At 36.4% G+C, this 20,979-nt stretch overlaps 1 protein-coding gene and 1 long non-coding RNA gene across 9 annotated transcripts in view; one reads left to right on the forward strand and one right to left on the reverse strand.

Moving 5' to 3' along the window:
• plekha6 (pleckstrin homology domain containing, family A member 6) overlaps positions 1 to 20,979 on the reverse strand; it is a 104,960-nt gene that overhangs the window by 23,499 nt on the left and 60,482 nt on the right. For all 8 annotated transcript variants that reach the window (XM_016240666.1, XM_016240452.1, XM_016240304.1 and 5 more), the window contains 4 exons: positions 18,819 to 18,951; positions 17,434 to 17,544; positions 17,182 to 17,254; positions 8,723 to 8,823 (listed from right to left, as the gene is read on the reverse strand). In XM_016240666.1, the coding sequence (XP_016096152.1) occupies positions 8,723 to 8,823; positions 17,182 to 17,254; positions 17,434 to 17,544; positions 18,819 to 18,935 (402 nt within the window). In that variant the 5' untranslated portion in view covers positions 18,936 to 18,951. The remainder of the gene's footprint in view (positions 1 to 8,722; positions 8,824 to 17,181; positions 17,255 to 17,433; positions 17,545 to 18,818; positions 18,952 to 20,979) is intronic.
• Positions 186 to 20,590, forward strand: LOC107557464 (uncharacterized). Its single transcript, XR_001605400.1, has 3 exons — positions 186 to 196; positions 1,895 to 1,896; positions 20,521 to 20,590. It is a non-coding gene; the product is annotated as an uncharacterized lncRNA (long non-coding RNA).

The raw sequence follows: 20,979 nt of genomic DNA on the forward strand, positions 1-20,979 counted from the left end.
GAAAAACCCTGAGAGTTTCGTCATGCTGTCAAAACAACTTGAATTAAACCTGGACTAAAGTAATCAAGTAATTTATTTCCTGTTTATTCACTCAATAGGCTGCATGTTGTTTGCATGCTTAAAATGATCTTGAAACTGAGACAGTCATCTGTGTCACAGGAAGTAGAGTATCAAAACAAAAGTTTGCATTGCAGTGGTTGCTCAACTTACAGAAATCTGGCACAAAAACTAGCCATGCTATTGCAAGTAATTCGCTTACCTTTATACCTGCCAAAAGAATGCCTTGTTTCCTTTAATTGAACCTCTCCCTGAGGAAACCGTCAAACACTCACGCACTATTGACTCATTGCAGGGATTGGCAAATTCTGTGCTTACTGTTTGCATTTGATTTTACAGAGAAGTCATTGTTCTTGTGCAGATTATTACTAAATGACCATGAGCTGGGACTTGTTTGTTTAACTTTAATATAGCTGGTCTTCATTTAAACTCTCTTTATCGTGTGTCCAACCTTCTAGCACATCTTTATTTTAAGGAAATAAAGCGTAGGAGGAAGAGGTGTTTGGCAATTTGTAAGTATGTAAAAGATATCTGACACTGCTTTGTGAGGACGCATGACAAATGAACCATGTTAAGCTGAAGTGACATGATTATCTGGTACTGATTTGTCATGTTGTCGCTAATATAATGATTCAAAATGTAATATTATAACGTGAAGAGGTCACATGAAGTTCATGAGTTTCCTGGATGAGCAGTCAGTTTTAATATGGTGTTGCCATCAGGAAACATTATTATTGAGATATCTGAATGCTCAAGAATTTGGGAAAGAAGTATCATAAACCATAAACTTCAACTGCGTCCCAAAAAAAATTAAAAACTCCCTTTAAGGGATGGTTCACTCAAAAATGAAAACTGTTATTTATTCACCACATGCCATTCTGAATGACATTTTCTTGTCTGTGAAACACAATTTTTAAAACTTTTTTTGTTGTTGAAGGTGTTCAGTGTTGTTTTGGACCTCACTGACTTTCACTGTAAATAAAACACTTAAATATTAGTTAAATGTCTTATTGTTAAATGTTAAATTTATTATTAAATGTCTTCAAATAAAATAAAATTTAATTAAAATAAAAAAAATAACCTTCAATGCTTGTAAATCACTTCCTCAAAGGTGGGTTGAAATAGTCACCTGATTCCAAGTGCATGCTGGAGACATATTTATGGTCTATAGGAGACATTTGTGTTTGCAGTGGAGTCACATGTCAGACTGATCTATCTTTACAGACCTACTCTTAACTACTAGGTACCCTTCTATCCAAACAAGCACAAGTACCTCCTTCTCTTCTTTACAAATCAGAAAGAAGAACTGACTTTGTCACATAGTATGTCAGTGCAGGACTATATCTAGTCATACATTAATTATGGCCTAATTGAAAATGTCTGTCATCTTTAGTGTGTGCATCTTTAGTGTTCTCTTAGGAACGTGAGAGCTCAATATCATCCTTAGGAATATCACAGGCCCGGTCAGACCATAGACAAAACCAACACAAGATCACTTTTATTGTTGCTAGCCTGGGGATACAAGCCTACACATGTGATAACCGGAAAGCATGTATTAGAATCTCACACTGTGTAGGATCTCATATTATAATGACGCCCACTTTTTGTGCATTTGCTGATGCAAGTGATGGTAACACACCAGACTAGCAGATGATCTGATAAGACTGACATTCATTTCACCCTTTTATTGCACATAAAAGAAGGTCAAGCTACATAGTATTGTCGTAATCGGAGTGTGTTTTGTTTTCTCTCTCTGTGCCAAGAGCTCTCTGTCTACTATGGCACTGGCACAGAGGTGCGGCCCAGGACACATTAGCTGCAAAGATCTATTACATAGTGGTGGAAAAGAACCATGTTTACACTGTAGACATAATCGAATGTCCAAGAGGGCCAAATTATTGTTAATGTTGGATCATATATTTCAACAGGCCACAATAAAAGTCACTGTAGGTTATTTCCTTTGAGTATAATATCCACTGACATACTTTCCCATCTCAGCTATTCCAACTTGGCTTTTCACACCACAACACAATATGTTGCGACGTTTTAGAAGGGATTTCTGATGAGATTTCTTTACCATTTTCTTCTAGTAAATCCCTCAATGGCCTCTGAAATTCTCTCAAAGCAAAGCAAAGCAAAACAAAGCAAGACAAAACAAAAAACACAAAACAAAACACCAAATCAAACCAAACCCATACAAAACAAAACAAAATTTTGTTTTCTGATGGGATTTCTTTACCATTTTCTTCTGGTAAATCCCTCAGTGGCCTCTGAAATCCTCTCAAAACAAAATAAAGCAAAGCAAAGCAAAACAAAAAACCAAATCAAACCATACAAAACAAAACAATTTTTTTTATTTACCATTTTCTTCTGGTAAATTCCTCAACGGCCTCTGAATACAAAGAATACAAAGTTGTTGTTTTTTTTTCCCTTTTTTTGGTTCTTTTATCTGTTAGACAAAACTAGCATGTGGTATTTCAGTGCAAAACCCTTTGTCTTACTAACTAAAAACCCAGTATAGAGATTAACTTGTCAATAAGTGTACTGAAATCTGTAAGGATTTAAAGTACATGTCAGTGCTGGGCGGTATGATCAAAAATGTATATCATGGTATTTTTCAAAATTATACCGGTTTCACGGTACATGACGGTATGTTTTATTCATGCATGACCGGGTGTTAACCATATTTTCTACTGATTGAGAGAGGAAATACTGCAGTATATTGACTTAGAATGGCCTATTTTACTGTCATGATGAGTGAATATTGTCAAAAAAATACTACACTACATAGTGACTAAACACGACCACATTTAATACATGTTAACCAGGAGTCACTCTCATTTATAATCGCGGCATCGTCTGATAAAATCAACAAGCATCTACACTAAAGAGCGGCTATGCGGTTGTTTTGGCTATATTACTTGTAGGGATGCACCGATATGAAAATTTTGGCCGATACCGATAACCGATTATTCTTTATTTTTGAAAGCCGATAACCGATATGTTGGCCGATAAATCTATATCCAAATTGTTATATACTTTTTGAGAGCCTGATTACAAAAAAGGTCTCATCATTAAAAGCCACATCCCAAACACTTCAACATAAGCAGCCTAGTTTGAACGGTGTACATTTTAAAAATATTTTTACTCTCCCATTACCAAATTTAGTCATAAAAAAAGTCTTACAAATAAATAAAATAATGCATAAATAATGCAAACAAGTCACTGGACATCATTACACATGTAAAGAATCAAAATGAATGCGCCACAGATCAATAAAACAGAATAGCCTCTGCACGGACAATAATTAAATGATTTTAATTACTAAACCATATTGTTGATATAGCTAAGGTTTATTCAAAAAAGTCGCTAGGTTTGTCAGTATGAATATTCTATGGAAAAAAGCAGCTAAAAGGGTCTGAAAGTTGCTAAATCTAGTGCTAAAGTTGCGCTCGTGTGTGAGACGCGGGAGCTGGATATTTGTGGAGGTCAACATGGATATTGTGGATGAGTTCTTCTGTGTCATCACGTTCCATTAGTTCTACAGCTTCAGTTTCTGAACTTTCACGCTTAGTAACACATACAGCTGTTCCCTCACCACAGTGCAACAGTGAAAAGGGACCCCTTTCAAACAGTGTTGCGTTCCGAACGTTGTTTAAGCGACATATTACGGTATTTTAAAAATTCATATCATAACAAAAATAAACAACGGTATTTGGTATGAACCGGTATACCGCCCAGCACTAGTAAATGTCAGAATTTTTACACACTGACATTTTTATAATTATAAATAGCTTGTACTATGAAAAGAGCAATTCTTTATTAGTAAATTCCCCCCGTATTTCCCATATAATCCTCAATTTCAAACAAAACTATCACAACTTGAGATTCATCTGGGAGGAAAAGCTCAGAGTGAGCAGTTCACCTGTCTACACTCATTACATCTGATAGTAGTTGATCTGAGCGTGAGACACAGTGTGGGACATGTTACGCTGGACAGCAGGTACCAATGCCCAGAGCAGCTTGATGTTAAAAAAAAGAAGGAATGGAGCAATTCCCTGCCTTGCTTTTGGAGTGCCAGATGGAAGAGGAAGCAGACAGTCAAGCCTCAGCAGATATTGAAACGACAGACCTGCCTCCTTGCCTCTGTCATTCTGTCTGTCTCTCTCCATTTCTGAGCCTCTGACTGGTAGTTGTGTACTCTCAGTCATGCGAAGCTAGTAAACGGAATTCTCTTGTTTTTGATCCATGTTTGCTGGAGTCCAGGGGGCAGGGATGTGAGATATGCTTGTGTAGATAAAATAGCTTTCAGAAAAGCATGATACCAAATGGGCTTGTCAAAATACCAAAAATGTGCCAAAAATACCAAATAACAAAAATTATATTTATACACAAAATATATCTATAACTATTATTATAATTAAATGAATGAAAATTAAATTGAAAGGCTACATGCATGATTTATCAAATATATTTATAATATAAATATTTTATAAACATTCCTTCAAGTTCTTTATAATTTATATTATTATTATTGTTATAAATTTACTGCAAATTTTATTTAGAAGTACACAAGCCAAACACATTATTTATTTTTTTATATAAATATTTTATGCACATCACTTCAACTTTCTTTCTTATTTATTTATTTTAACTACAATGTAAATATTAAAGGACTACACATATAATTAAAAAAATACTATATATAATAACAGAATTATTAACTATTTTGTTTTTGATTCACATTATTATTATTTTTATATAAAAGCTCCTACACTCTTAAAAATAAAGGTGCTTCAAAAGGTTCTTCAAGCGATGCCATAGAATAACCATTTTTGGTTCCACAAAGAACCATTCAGTCAAAGGTTCTTTAAAGAACCATCTCTTTCATACCTTTTTATAATCTGATGAACCTTCTTTCGCCACAAAGAACCTTTTGGGAAACAGAAAGGTTCTTCAGATGTTAAGGTCCTTCATGGAACCATTTAGACAAAAAGGTTCTTCTATGGCATCGTGAAGCACCTTTATTTTTAAGAGTGTATGCCAGCTGTCCAACCTGCAACACAGCTAGGTGAAGGCAAACAGCTGGAAATACACACATGCAACATAGCAGGAAGGTTACAGCCATAGCTGTAATCTGATGCTCTCCAACATGTTGACAAAGCAGTTAACAGCATGAGCTCAAACAACAGCAAAAATATGGGGGAGAGCTGCAAAATGAATGATTGCAGCAACCTTTAATGACTAGGCGTCATACAGGGCTGGACGGCTTCTTGCCTGTGTGTTCTGTCTCCCACCATACTTCACAAACACACACGCACACACTCTCTGCTTGGTGTCTGTCTGTTCTGAATGCTCTGATATGTACTTCATACACAGCAAACAGACAGAGTCCACATGTCTGATAAGAGACATCTCAGCCCTGCACACTAGGACAAGGTAACCAGCCCAGGGCTGCTGTGAGGAACAAAGTGAATTTAGGACAGACAACAGCGACTGCAGAGACAGGTGAGAACAGGAGGTTTGATCCAAATTGCCATCAACAGCTCCTCCAGATTGGCTCCAGTTTTCATTGTCCGCCCTACCATAGGGAAATATGTCTATCATGAATCCATTACAAACTATATGAAGGCTGTCTGGCCATATCTGTGCCTCCCACATGCAGGTTCTGCTAGTGGTTCTGCCGCTGAGGACTTTTCCCTCTGGAAAGGATTTCTCAGCTGCAAGTCTGATGGTGTGAGTCGCAGACTCACCTCCTGATCTTTCATATTTCTGCCGTTCATCCCTCAGAGAAAACACGAAACTTAGGCTGAAAGTGTTCCAACCACACAGCAGTTACACAACCAGCACTATGGATTATGCACTACTTGCAGCTCAACATTCAAATACTCAGCTAGTGCTCGCTGTAGAAGTTGCAGCACGTTTCAGAAACCCTCCACCTTCCCCAGCTCCACCTGTACAGATCTGCTATAGGGTGATTTCATGCATGTTATATACGGGGGTTATATCACTTATGTTATACATTATGTGCAGCAGCAGTATTTCTTTCATGCTCACAGCGGCATTTCTGCATATATTTTGGCAGTAGCAAGTCTCACTACTTGCTCTGCCGCAGCAGCAGAGCAGCAGATCTATTCTGCCAAGACCAAACAAATTAACATGTACATGACCATTTTGTCCCTAAAGTGTATCTAAGTATCCACACACACACACAGGTATAAGACCTGAAGCAATGCAAAGCCAGACTCCACAACATGAAACCAAAGAATATCCCGCATCTGGAGGCCGAAAATCCAGTTTTGATCCTTGCACACTGGAGAAGTACTTCATAAAAGAATTGGCAACACTTCCAGGAGAAGAGTTTGAATAAAAAGGCCCAGGGCAAGATGCACTGCGTCAGATGTGTTTCGGGTTCTTTTGTGGAGGCAACACGATACATGTAACCGTTCACTGTCACAGAGCACGATGAAGAACGGCTGACTAAACACACCTTTCTTTCTCCTCACACACACAACAAACACGTCTCAGTATTTCCTGGTTAATTATTAACACCATGCTAGGTTATAAGTTCAGAACATGCAGCACACAGGCATTTTTTAGAGATACAGTGTGACATATATGATAGTGGCATGATTTTTACTACGGCAGCCATAAAAATGACACTGATCTGTGCTGACGTGGCTTCACACCGAAACTGCACCATAGGGGTCTGTGATCTGGAAAAGACACACTGCACACCTTTTGCCTTAGGGTGCAGATGCAAGAAGCTACTGGATACTTGTGACTGATAGTTTGCTTTGTTCTGTAAATATATCTCTGGAGTATAAAATAGTCTCTATTTTGTAGGAGACTGAACAGCTTTGGATATGTTTTCAAAAACACGTGGACAGGCAGACATGGGTTTTAGTGAAACTGTAATGGCGGTGTCTCCAAACCTGCCATTTCCACAGGGGATAAACAACATTAGAAGTAAATGTGTCTGTATAAACCATAGTAAAAATACAAAAAGAGAACTTTGAGAACTATATACACATAAAGAATGTTTTGAAGTACATATGATCTTAGTCAAATAACTGAAATGATAAACCACCTCTTTCTTGAAAAATCTATATTAGTTAATGAACAACAACAATAAGACTGTATCATTCAAAAGTTTGAGATTAGTACAATTTTCTAAAAGAAAGTAATACCTGTATTTAGCAAGGATGCATTAAATTAATCAAAAGTGACAGTAAAGACTTTTATATTGTTACCAAAAAAAACTAAAAAAAACAAATAAATGCTATTCTTTTTAACTTTCTATTCATCGGTGATTCCTGAAAAAAAAAAAAAAAAAATCACGGTTTGCATACAAATACTAAGCACTGTATTCAAAATAGAAAACAGTTATTTAAATTAATAAAATAAAATTAACATTATTTCACAATATTAGTGTTTTACTGTATTTTTGATCAAATAAATTTAGCCTTGTTGAGTGTAAGAGACTTCTTTTCAAAATTGTATTAAATAAATCATATCGACCCTAAACTGTAGTGTATATAAGCAAAATTAATTCAATAAGTCAAATAAGCAAAAATAAATAAATTTAAAAAAAAAAAAAAAAAAAATATATATATATATATATATATATATATATATAATTATAATTATAACATTATAATTCCAAAATGTATATATGAGTACACCTGAATATTCAAAATGAATATCTTAAATATTCTAAATATAAACAAATTGCAAATAAGTACATTCTAAGTCATATTTTATGCATAAAGAATAACCTAAATAACAAAATATTCGGAAAGCTTAAATCACAGTTCTGACAGAAGCAAGGCTTATTCCTCCTGTTGTTTTTTAAAGGTAGTGTCAAAGGTCATCAACGTGTCTTCAGCTGTGCATACTTCTTTCATATTGGTCAGTTTAAAAGCCAGGTGCCATAAAAAAGCACTTTTAACAAGAACCTGCAGAGACATGACATCAGATTCTTGAGCATCTCCAGCCCAGCCCTTAGGGGCCCCGCGGAGCCGGAGGCAAGAGACATAAACACAGTTACCAAACACATAACGGACTCACATTCTCTACAAGTGGAACGAGCACACCTACAGTATAGCCGTATGTTTTAACTATAAACACAGTTCAAAACACATCCTCAGATGCTATCCAGCATGCACCCTGTCTAATCTAATAGAGCCTCACAAACAGACTAATCATAATCTTATTTTCTAAATTATGATAACTCACCACAACAACGTTCTCTCAGTGCGCAACCAGGGGTGTATCTACTCAGAAATCACAGCATACAGTGACCTCTCATATACACTTGCTCGAAAGGTCTATGTACTCAAACTCAGCTGCCTCGGATCCTGATGAAAATATAATCTGACATTATGTTTGTCCTTCTGGCACATAGTGTGCAAACACACTCGGGAACGCATGCAAAGATGCAAAGTCCACTGCATGTGTGGGTGAGGGTAAATACAGATTCAGTGGTTTTGACTAAAAACAGATACACGGTCATTGAATCATGATTAATTCAGACACAGTTTAAAGTTTCCAATGATCACATGACCTACACTGACACAGAATACCATGTTTACCTGTCACCCCTCCCATCCCTTGTCCCAACAGCATTCAAAACAGTTACTAAAAATGCACAGAGATCACCAACCTTCAACGCAAACTTGCGGCTGATGTTATCCGATGCCTGGAGTGCTCCAATCTTGAAGCTGAGAAGAGGAAGGCTGCCCAAGACTACTTCTTCCTTCTCATCTGAATGGAATAAAAAAAACATTGAAAAAGCAAAAGAAATAAACATTAATACTAAAGTAAAAATAAAATACAACAAAAAAATACAAATAAAAAGCATTTGTATTCCAACCTAGATTTCAAAACGCTGATTATAAAATTAGGTGATAATTCCGTCCCAAATCAGAAAAGTCCAACTTCCTGTTGTGTGCCGCTACACTGGTGATGACAGGCAGTGGTAATGGAAAAGCAGGTAAACTGCAGGTGAATCCCATAATAGATATCCATTTTTATCTCAGCGTAACGCTAATGACACTGAAGCGAGCAGCAGCACGAAGCCTAGGAGAGAAGCGCTCGGGCTGGTTAAATAATGGAGCACATCGTTAAATTTTCAGCATGAGCAGAAGCGAGGAGGGCAACGGAGATCCAGCGTTCACGTTCTCGATCTCCTGTACTGAGAGCTGCTGCCGGGGAAATGCAGTGAACCCACCCGCGCGTGTGTTCTGACAGCGCTCTGTGTGTGTTTGTGTGTGTGAATGAAAGACAGGGAGGGGTGGAGGGAAAGGAGGGGTGGAGCAGGTTGTGTTTGTGCTGTATAGAAGTGGGTAGAGCGAGAGAGAGAGAGAGAGAGAGAGAGAAAAGATAGCCATCATCCCTCAGTGACTCTGAATTCTGGCTCTCGACCAGCTGTACCTGCACTGAACAACCAATCAGAGCCTATTATTCTGTCAACAAAAGCCTAGGCAAAAACAATCCTGTATAAGAAACATTCATTGACATGGAAACCTATTTCTATTTTCGCCACAACAAAATATGCTTGAAAACACAATTAACTGAACATTGCATAAAGGAAGGTAATAAAAAGCACATCTAAACCTGTCTGTCATGGCTGTAATCAGTACAGACATTGACAAGGAATGTCGCTCCCAATATTCAGATTTGTGGTCGAAAGATATGTTTTAAATGACTGATTCTTAAAAATTAATGGTTAGCCACCCAATCTTTGAAATGTGGTTACAGACTAGCTGTCTGCATAAAATCTAATCTTACTATGCTTAATCGTCCTCGATACTGCTACAATGTAGCATTTTCATCCTAATTTCCAGTAAAAATTTAAAAACACTTTTAAAAGAAGATAAATTTACCTGACAAGTAAAACTGCATAAGATGATTAGACATGCTTTTGGAAATACATCTAGAATTAACTTTATTTATTTATTTTTACATACCCTGTTGGCATGATGTTTTCTCTTGTTTTCAGCATAATATTTAAAAAATAATAATAATAAACCAGAAACATTCTTAAAGACATGCAAATCTTTTCCTCAATATTTTTTTTATTTATTTGTTTTAAGTAATTTGTTAAGGGATTGTCTTCACTGGAAAACAGATTTTTTTTTCTTACTCAATCTGAACTGTGCCCAAGCTTTTACATATTTTCTTCAATGGGTCAAGAACTGTTGCACACAATACGGGCTGACAAATCAATCACACTCACAATCACTCACTCCATAATAACAGGTACATGTCAATACAAAAGCTGAGGCAATTCTAAACAACACACAGAAGAATCTTATTTTAAAATGTAATTATTTTATATTCCAGTCATTTTAATAGGAATCCCCACGATCTTGCAGATTTCGTAATGGGTTCAAGTTGGCAAAATTTCGCTATGATTTCATTAATGTGACTGCACCCTAAGACTGGTTGCAGAGGGAAACTAGATCTGTTACTGAGAAACTTATTTATGTCAACATGCACTGCTAATCATAACCCAGAATCTATTTTCACATTTAACAATTATTTCATCGAAGTTTCTTTTTTTGCCTGTTACCCTCTCTTCCTCGTACTTGGCATACGCCTCTGATATCTGCAGCGACGACAACAGCGGGCCATTTTTCATCGTCTCCCTGTGTTCAGAATACCAATTGAGGCATTAAATTTCTCTGTCACACATTCCCAAACTCTTTTGCACAGCACAGTTGGGTAGATGGATCCGGGGTGATAAGAGGACGTAGGGTGTTGTGCCTCCAAACACAACGCCGTCGCCAAGATATCAAGGGCAGCTGTGGAGACGTATGGGATACAGCCAGCCGTGGAGTGTTGCTGATTGTGATTTTTAAATAAATGACCCTCTCATCCCAGTGAGCCATTCAATCGAGGAAGGAAAGAAACTTCCTGGTGTTCCTGGAGTGTGTTTGTTATGCCATTAACAGTGACTCCTATTAATATTGTAATGTTGTTCAGCTGTAAGCAGTTACATTTTTGAATGTACAATGATCTTTGTGTACAGTAGTTGCAAAATGTATTACAATACAAGTGGGATGACATTACGTTTGTTGGGATACTCAAACCTGTACATCACTTTGACTTGTTAGCACTTTTTCTGATTTAAACAGCATTGAGGTTAAAAACAGGAATAGTTCTATTCTATAAATAGTTCTAAGTTCTATACATTGAAACCAATGCATTTCATTGCCCACTACATAGGCAAAGAAGCAGTACTTTTTTAATAGTTTGTTTTTAGCACATTGCTAAGCTAACATGACACTAATAAGCATTCAAAAATTACACTGAACTATACTTGATGTATTTGGGCATTAATAAGTATTCATAATCAGCGCAATTATTAATTGATCTCAGCTCATCCACCATCTTGGATTATTTATTTTTTTCAGGAAATTGAGGGCATTTGGAGTTTGACATTAAAATACCTTTTTTTCTATTTTAATATATTTAAAAATGTTTTTTTATGGTCAAGATGAATTTTCAGCAGCCATAACGCCAATCTTCAGTGTCACATGATCCTTCAGAAATCATGCTAATATGATGATTTGATGCACAGAAAAATTGTTATTATCATTTTCAAAAGCAGTTTTGATGATTCATATTTTTGTGTAACCAGTGACACATTTTTTGATGAATAGGAGCTTCAAAAGAATAGTATTTTTTGATAGAAATAGAAAAATATATTCTGTTGCTTTGTCTGCCACCTTGGATTTACTGCTTTTCATTAGGTGCCACAATGCATTTGGGACAATCTTCTCTGTGAAGGATGTCAGGAGTGCTCCTATAAACCCTTAAAATGCTACCTCCGCAGATAGCTCACTAGGCTTTAGAACTGAGCATGTGTTTTGATGTTGCCTTCAGAATATGAGCGTAATGGAGAAGTAGTTTGAAGTAATTAGCCAGAAAGACGTGGGCAAAGTCAACAGGGTTGAATCATGCAGCCGTAGCCCCACAGGCCTTGCTTGCTGCACTCACCGATATAATTAACCCTGCTTTGCTGCACACAAAAAGCTTGATCCAGCCAAGAACCATTACTGTAGACCTCTTCCTCCGGGTAGACGCATGCACAGATGTTCTTCAAGTTTATGATTAAATTGCAGCCCGAGCTGGGAACATTTTATGATCTAATGTGATAGGGTAATGGAGCTCTAACGGCTCTCAAATTTACACAATAAGCATTAATGAGACGACTGAGAAAGGAGGATTTGCTCACATCATCAGCAAGGCCAAATCAATCTCCAAACGCACACTCATAACTGCAGTATTCACATACTTACATATGTTGGTGTGTTGACAGTTTTATCCTACATATGCTTTGTGGAAGAAAACAACAGCCTTTGCACCTTTTTTTTCCTAAACCCAAACAAACCCCATGACACGCGTATCCGAGCGGAGCCGGGAGGATACTCCCTTCAGAAAAACTAAGATCAAATGCAAGGGAGTCCTGCCAAAGGGAGAAGCTTGCATGAAGGCAGTAAGTTAACAGTTCAAAGAAGGAAGCGCCATGGCCTGTAACACAGGCCTGGGAGACTCCACATGGGAATGAGGAGGTCTTCAAGGAAAGGAGTGATCTTCAAAGCATTTTTTTTTTGGTTAGATGTTTTAAAAACATCTTCAGTAGTGCAAGACGTGTTGGTCTGGTGGTACAGTTTTAGTTTGGCATGGAACTGGTTCAAAGAGATTAAAGTTCATCCAAAAATGATAATTATGACACAATTTACTCACCATCATGTTGCTCCAAACCTACAGCACTCGCTTTCTTTGTAGACAACAAAAGAAGATATTTTGTACAGACAGGTGACAGAATGAAAGTGAATGGGGTCCAAAACAACAACGGACCTAAATGACTAACATAATTTGGAGAACATCATCTTTTGTGTTCCATGTGACATAAGAGTGAGTAAATTATGAATTTTCATTGTTGGGTGAACAAACCCAAACACACAGACACAAGCAAAATGCACAAAACAACCAAGCAATCTGCACAAAAATGTGCCGATCATGATGCATTTTCACTGTATGGTAAATTTAAAAACTATTTTTGTATTCTACTGGAAAGCAAAAACTTGTTGGCAAGAACAAACATGCAACATATTAACATTTTAAACAAGTTGTATTTAAAATCCATTTTGGCTCATAATCTAAAGGGGCACATGCTTCGTTACTTCGTAACTGGCATGATGCATGGTGCTCAAAAACCAAGACAACCTCATTGTTTTTACATGGGTGATTAATAGTCACAATCTCACAAAACAAGTTTGTTTCTGATTCAGCATGCAAAGAAAACAGATACACAGGAACAAGAATCCCATCTCTGAAAACTGAGAACACACTAAAAACAACACTGATAGCAAGTGAAGAGTGAGTCTTACAGGAAGACTGACATGTTTGGAGACATTTGGAGACACTGAGAACAGTTTCTCATATTTGCATTCCCTCAGAGAGTATCACTGTCAACTATGATCAGGTGCACACACATAAACACAAAAATACAGTCAGTGGATCTAAAACCAAAACTCCATGATTGAATAGTAGTGCCATCAATGTTGTTTGTTTTTTAAACAATGCACAATGAATCACTGACAAGAGTATTGTCATAAGATTACATTAGACGGAAAAAAAACAAAAAAACTTGTGATTACATAACTTGATATGTTTTGATTTATAGTCTTCTAAATGATAGACTAGTTACACCTTCTTCAGCAAATATGAAGATAAATCACTGACTGATATTCCCAGATGGTAAAGTTTGTGGATGTTAAATCACTTAAGGAAATGCAGTACAGAAAAGAGGACACAAAGATAAAGTATAGTGTTCCTTTTTAGTAACGAGGGACACAAGAGAAATATATGCAGAAAGAAAGAAAGAAGAGAGGAAGAGGAGTGTGCTAAAAATATTATTCCCGAAGATAAATTTACGAACAAAATTTCAATAATACCTATAGAATAAGGAATAATTCACTCAAACATTTAAATTCTGTAATTTAATCATCCTCATTTCTTTCCAAAGACATAACAGAACATAACGTGGAACATAACAGAAGAAAGAATGCTGTCATTATTTTCCATGCAATTACAATGACTGAAAAAGGAAGTTCCAAGCTTAAAAAAAACATGCAAAAGTAGCGCAAAAGCATCATAATTTGGCAAATTGGATTTTTTTTTAAAACAAAATTTTTTTAATTTGTGAGGTTTGTGGATTTTGTGCTTTAAAAAAAACTACAGTAATTTAAAAAATATACCTAATTCAAGAAATATTCTCTGAAAACAAGCTCTGTTACACAATTTTGTTTAAATGTATAAAAGCCAATTACATATAAGAAAGATTTTACCGGAAAACAAGACAAAAATACTAAAAGTTAGTTATTAAAGTTTTTTCTAGTTATTTTTAGAGTGTGGAAGGAAGAAATTCATGCTAAACAAGCTTGAAAGAAGAAGGGTGGAAAGGAATCCACTAAGAACTAGTGTGTTGCTGTTGACATGATACTGACTGCGGCTGCAGGACATGTGCTGGACATGCATCATCCACACCTGCAGGGCAACCTCTCATATGCTGACATGCCCAGTCTCATCTCTGAGAGCATGCTATCTGCCTATGGAGTCTAAATTTATCCACGAGAGTGTAGGCGGTGCTTGGGTGACAGAGAGGTTTGAAGTGTTTCAGTGTTTTGCAAACCCAATATAGAACATTTGATATTCTTGTCAATGAATTCATCTTCTGTTGGAATTATTAGTAGGGTGATATCTAACAATAACATTCTGAACATCTTGCATTGACCATTTTCACCTTCCCTGATGGCATTAACCACTACGGACCCTGCATCTTTTCAAATAAACAAAATTATATATGCAATTTTAATAAAATCCATAAAATTTGTTAATTACTAAAATGTAAAAAATGATCATAAACATATTTTTGTTTACTCATTATATTTTAGCATTTAGAGTAGAAATAAAGCATGGACAGAATGTTGGTGTCCCTGAAATAAAAACCAGGTCTGAAAGGGTTAAACCCCCCTTCTGTGATTGAGAAGAACATGAAGGAACATCTAGACAAAGCTGCATACCAACTATCTTAACACCCTCCTCTATCCCACAATGCCTCTGGGTGATGAATCTCCATGCATGAGCTGTGACTGACCTTCACGGCTAGTCTAAAGGAGACGGTCATATATTCCTGTCACGCAGATCGCAGACGCCACTTTCTGAGAGCAAGTGATGGATGTGTTTGGATATTGTTTGAACAATTCACTACTAATTTGCTTCACACTTAAAGGTGAAGTGTGTCATTTCCGCACCAAACTGAATTGCAAAAAATAAAAATGTCTTCCATTGGCCAGACAAACAGATAAACAGAGGAAAATTCCATCCAATCAAGGATACCTAAACAAACTGAATGATGTTAACATAGATGGAGTGTAGCGATAGTTCTGGCAGGCCACGTTAGTCAAGCTCGCATCAGCTGACACTCAGCTGATCCTCGTCTACCTATAGGATCACAACACCAATCATAATTCCCTTCATAAGGTCCCTTCAGTCATTATTCAGCAGCTATCGCTTCACTCAGGAACTAACCACTCACCTTCATCCCCAGCTCCTCCTCTCTTCCAGTCAGGATTTGGCAGTGAATATATCATTGAGTCAGACCACAGAATCATGTTGTTAAAATAATCACGTAGAACATTAATGGTATCTGCTACATTTATCATTGATGTTGGTTCTGTTCTGTCACCCTAGGGGAGGTATTCTGCTCTCCCTGCTGCAATCCATGCTAGGCTGCGTGGATGGGCAGGGAGTGTTTGCCCAGAACAGAACCATTCCCCCCAACCTAAAATGTATGCTAAACGTAAGTTATATTGACGATATTGGTCCTGACAGTTATGACAGTTCGGAGTGGTCCTTTATTAGAACTTACACTATACCTCAAACACATACAATTTTACCTAAACATTTAAAATACTTTTAATCTTATCATAATTTATTTTCTTAGATCTCTGACATTACACACTCCTTAGGAATCCAGCTACACTTCATTGAATTTTTTCCAATAACAAGCTGAATATATATGCAAACTGAAATGTCATGTAAAAACATGTAATTATCCCAAAGCAAATCAAATGTAATTACTAATGTCTTGTCTATGCCTCGGGTGGAAGAGAACCACAAGTTGGATGCTTCAGGTTTATGTACTGTAAAACTCATCAGCCTGTGCGGCTGTCAATACAACATCACCGAGTTCATGAGAAATAACAGACATGACAAAACAAACATGTCTAAACATGAAATCCTCTATTCTCAGCACAAAAATATAAACTACTGATGTGCAACGTAACCCTTACAAAAAAATATATAAAGGTTCAGTGCCTGTATCATGGTGCTTTCTAAGTATTCATATATACAGTATAGTACACTAACATTCAAAAATGTGAATTATTTTTTAAGCTCACAAAGGCTGCATTTTTATTTATAAAAACATTCATATTGTGAAATATTATTACAATTTCAAATAACTGTTTTCTATTTCAGTGAATTTTGAGCAAGCAGATGAAACAATAAATGCTCAATTGTGCGCATAAGGTTTTTATGCGCATTTTTAGAATTTATGCGCATCTTTTTTTATGCGATATTCCAAAATGCCCATAAAAATAGGCGGATGGAAACATAGCTAATGTCTTTACTGTCACTTTAAATCAATTTAATGTGTCCTTGCTGAATAAAAGTATATTGATCCCAAACTTTTGAACAGTATTGTAGCATTAACTCAAGGTTCTTCAAAACCAGTGCTTCATAACACCACAGTACATTTTTGTTGACACAGCACAGATAATAGATTCCTAAGGGCTTCATAGAGGTTGTGTGTTTGTGCTAGACTGTCATTATAGATCTACTTTTATACTTCTCTTCTCCACCATTGGCAGAACACAGCCAGTGTGCTAAAGTAATGCCATTGGGTAAATTAAAATGTTTTACAGAACAAACTGGTTTAGAATAAATACTTTAAAATCATACAAATTTTGAGCTCTGGGGTACTCACTAAATGTTTCATCAAATTCATGACTTCTGCATAAACCAGCATCTATAGAAACAACCTACCTTTATAGTAGAAAAGACATCGATCTGTCAGCACGAACCAACGCTTGTTCCACTGCTTCATACCACTGCTTGCCTGCATTACAGAAAATGAGAAGAAGAAAAAATAAATCAAGGCCTTGAAACTACATCTAAGTGCCTAGACGTTTCTGAAAGAGAGTGGCTTAAGTGCGGATTATGGAGTTATGGCTTTGGGCTGTGTGAGTGTTTTTGCTTGTGTGGATGATGGTGAGGTTTAAGGATGAGCAATAGTACCTGTTTGTGAAGCCAACCCTGCTGGGCCACCTCAGCATTGGGGTTGCGTCGCATGGAGTTGGAGCGCTTCCCAAACATGGCGGCTCGCTTGGGTGTGGGTGTGCGCGTGCCCTGGTGGGAGAGTCATGGAGGAGTGTTTACATAATAACACTAACAGTAAACACACACACACACATACATACATACACACACACACACACACACACACACACACACACACACACACACACACACACACACATTCTGGGTAACAGATGACAGTTTCTATTTTAGAAACTAAAATAGTTTTAAAATCCAGCTGACATAAAATACAATTAGAAATGTTAGATGTTGTTTCTAATTTAAAAATGAGAAATGTTGCTTTGGTAACTAACTGAAAAATAATAAGTTGAAGTATAAACATCACTAAAACTGAAATAAAAAATATTAAAGATAATATAGAAATAGGTCTATAATCTGGTACATAATATAATATCTGACCCTGGACCACAAAACCAGTCTTAAGTCGCTGGGGTATATTTGTAGCAATAGCCAAAAATATATTGTATGGGTCAAAATTATTGATTTTTCTTTTATGCCAAAAATAATTAGGATATTAAGCAAAGATCATGTTCCATGAAGATATTTTGTCAATTTCCTACTGTAAATATATTAAAACTTAATTTGTGATTAGTAATATGCATTGCAAAGAACTTCATTTGGACAACTTTAAAGGTGATTTTTTTTGCACTCTCAGATTCCAGATTTTCAAATAGTTGTATCTCGGCCAAATATTGTCCTATCCTAACAAACCATACATCAACGGAAAGCATATTTATTCAGCTTTCATGTGATGTATAAATCTCAATTTTGAAACACTGACCCTAATAACTGGTTTTGTGGTCCAGGGTCACATATCATATCATATCATATCATATCATATCATATCATATAATATAGTTTTATTTAAAAATGTATATTTGTACAACATAAATTATACATAAATATTTAATAAATAAATAAATAAATAATACAGGTCCATTAAATAATTTTAACATATACAAGAAAAATATTTTATTTTAAAATTCAGATTCAAGAATAATTATAATAAAATTAAATAAAACAATTAAAATATTACAGTATTTATTTGTTAAAGTTAGTTTATAAAAATACAGCTGTTCATTGTTAGTTGATGTTAGCTGAGGTCCATTAAATAATATTAATGAATACAGGAGTTTATTTAATAGAAATAAAAATATTATTAATAACTATATTGTTATTAACAGTTTTATCACTACTGTGACTACTACTACTACTACTACTAACAGTAATAACAAAATTCAAAAAATGAATAATAAATACTGTCTATTTCTAGAAACGAGTTCATCTACAGCAGCTGTACTGACCCGTGTGCAGTTCTGGGAGTCTGGGGGCATCTCAGAAACAATGCTGAGATTGTTGGCATTGCTGTTTGCTTCACTGACTTTGTTCACGGGCCCCCTGCCACCCGCCTTGCCGTTCATTTCCGAATCAGATCTCCTGTGAGCACACAAACAAAGCCACTGAGCCATCCCAGCTTCTGATACCGTAACAAACTTCTCATCTGCCTGCGTTCAACGCACCAAAGCAGTGAAATAATTTTCAAACCAATATACTGAGCTCAAACTGGTGAAAAACTGAGGGATTATGGGAAGGAAACACACAGGCATTCGGGGAGCAGCTATTTTTATTCCCAACTGGCACCATCGCAAGGCCGCACCCCTGAGGTTGCAGTTTAAAAACAGGCCGATGGTACACGAAGAATGTGATTGGAGTGGCGAAGAGAGAAGGAAAGAGAAAGAGTTTGTTGGTGGATGCAGGCCTGCATTCCCAGCTCAATCATATTGATCTCCTTACTGGGACGCCCAGGCCCTCTCCAACAGCCTTCGATCCACCGACCAGCAAGACAGATTAATTTACAATCCACTAGAGAAGCCCAGAGGCTAAAGCTTCCATCTTGGAAAGCTTGCTACCATCCGCAGTCGTTTAGAAGCATACGCAAGTCATTATGAGTCTCTGAAGCAAAGAAAATCACATAAACACATATGGAACAGAGCAAGATCGCACAGATCAAATGAGGACATAAAAACACACACAATCATTAGCGCAAAGTGGGAACACGCACACGACAATAACAATTACTACATTAGGACATGATACCCACACTAGAAACATCTCTGTGCTAATTATCTATTCTTTATTTAGCCATCGCTGCAAACAGCAGCTTCCTGCGTCGTATGAGGAAATTAATCAAATGAAATCCTGGAAGCACCTTGGTTTAATGGCATTGCCCTTATTAATGTGCTATTGGCTCTCGACTCAATATTATATCGATCTGGAGGAGAGTGGGATCTTGAGAGAAGTACTGTAAGTGCATTTTCTTTGTCCAGGAGGAATGTTTTAGTAAATTTATAGAGGAAATCAAGGAAATCCTGACATGTTTATCCTGCACGTTATATGACATAGTTCAAGAGTAATTAATAAAATGCTTTCAGGGTAATTTATCCTGACAGTGCTGTTTGTTTGCATTTATTTATGGTTTCGCAGGTGTATAATACTGTATAGTGGCTATTATACAAAAAGGCAGACAAAACAGGGCTGGTCTGACAGGTAACTGTCTCATTATGGGCGTTCACACTGACATTTGCAGCAACAAAGAGACGGAAGTCAGTTGATGATTTCCACCGACATGAATGACAGTGACCGCTGCGAACACCACGTTTTTAGCAGCAAGTAAACTAATTCCTTGGCCAAATAAAATTACGCTTCATGCTGAATTCTCAGCAGCCATTACTCCAGTCTTCAGAGTCACATGATCTTTCGGAAATCATTCTAATATGCTGATTTGCTGCTCAAGAAACTTTTTTTTAAATCAATGTTGAAGACAGTTGTGCTGCTTAATGTTTTTGCGGAAATTTTTCTGATGAATATAAAGCTCAAAAGGACAGTTTTTATTAGAAACAGAATTTTTCTGTAACAAATGTAAAAGTCTTTTGTGTCTTTCAGTGACTTTTGATCAATTTAATATGTCACTGCTGAATTGAACTATTCATTTATTACACTTGCAAGTTTAAAAAGAAATCACATACCCTGACTAAAATGATTACAGTTCACGAACCCTTTGGACTAAAGGCATACACTCTTAAAAATAAAGGAGGTTTTTGCAGTGATGCCATAGAAGATCCATTTTAGGTTTCTCAAAGAACCTTTCAGTCAACGGTTCTTAAAAGAACCATTTTTTCTTAGTGTGAAAAACATTTTATAATCTAAAGAACCCTTTTCCACTATAAAGAACCTTTTGTGGAATGAAAAGCTTCCATTGATATTAAAGGTTCTTCATGGAACCATCAATGCCTGTAAAGAACCTTAATTTTTAAGAGTATAATTGTAGTCAATTTTGAAGGAAGATTCTTGGTGAGCTTGTTTTCAGAAATAATTAAGCATGCATCCAAGCTGAAATGCTTTTTATGATAAGCTCTTATTCAACATGTCACAGATTTAGCAATGGGAGTATAAAGCTAGCAGCAT

The sequence above is a fragment of the Sinocyclocheilus grahami genome, unplaced genomic scaffold, assembly GCF_001515645.1.
Source record: "Sinocyclocheilus grahami isolate Dianchi unplaced genomic scaffold, SAMN03320097.WGS_v1.1 scaffold3.1, whole genome shotgun sequence".
Taxonomy (NCBI): domain Eukaryota; kingdom Metazoa; phylum Chordata; class Actinopteri; order Cypriniformes; family Cyprinidae; genus Sinocyclocheilus; species Sinocyclocheilus grahami.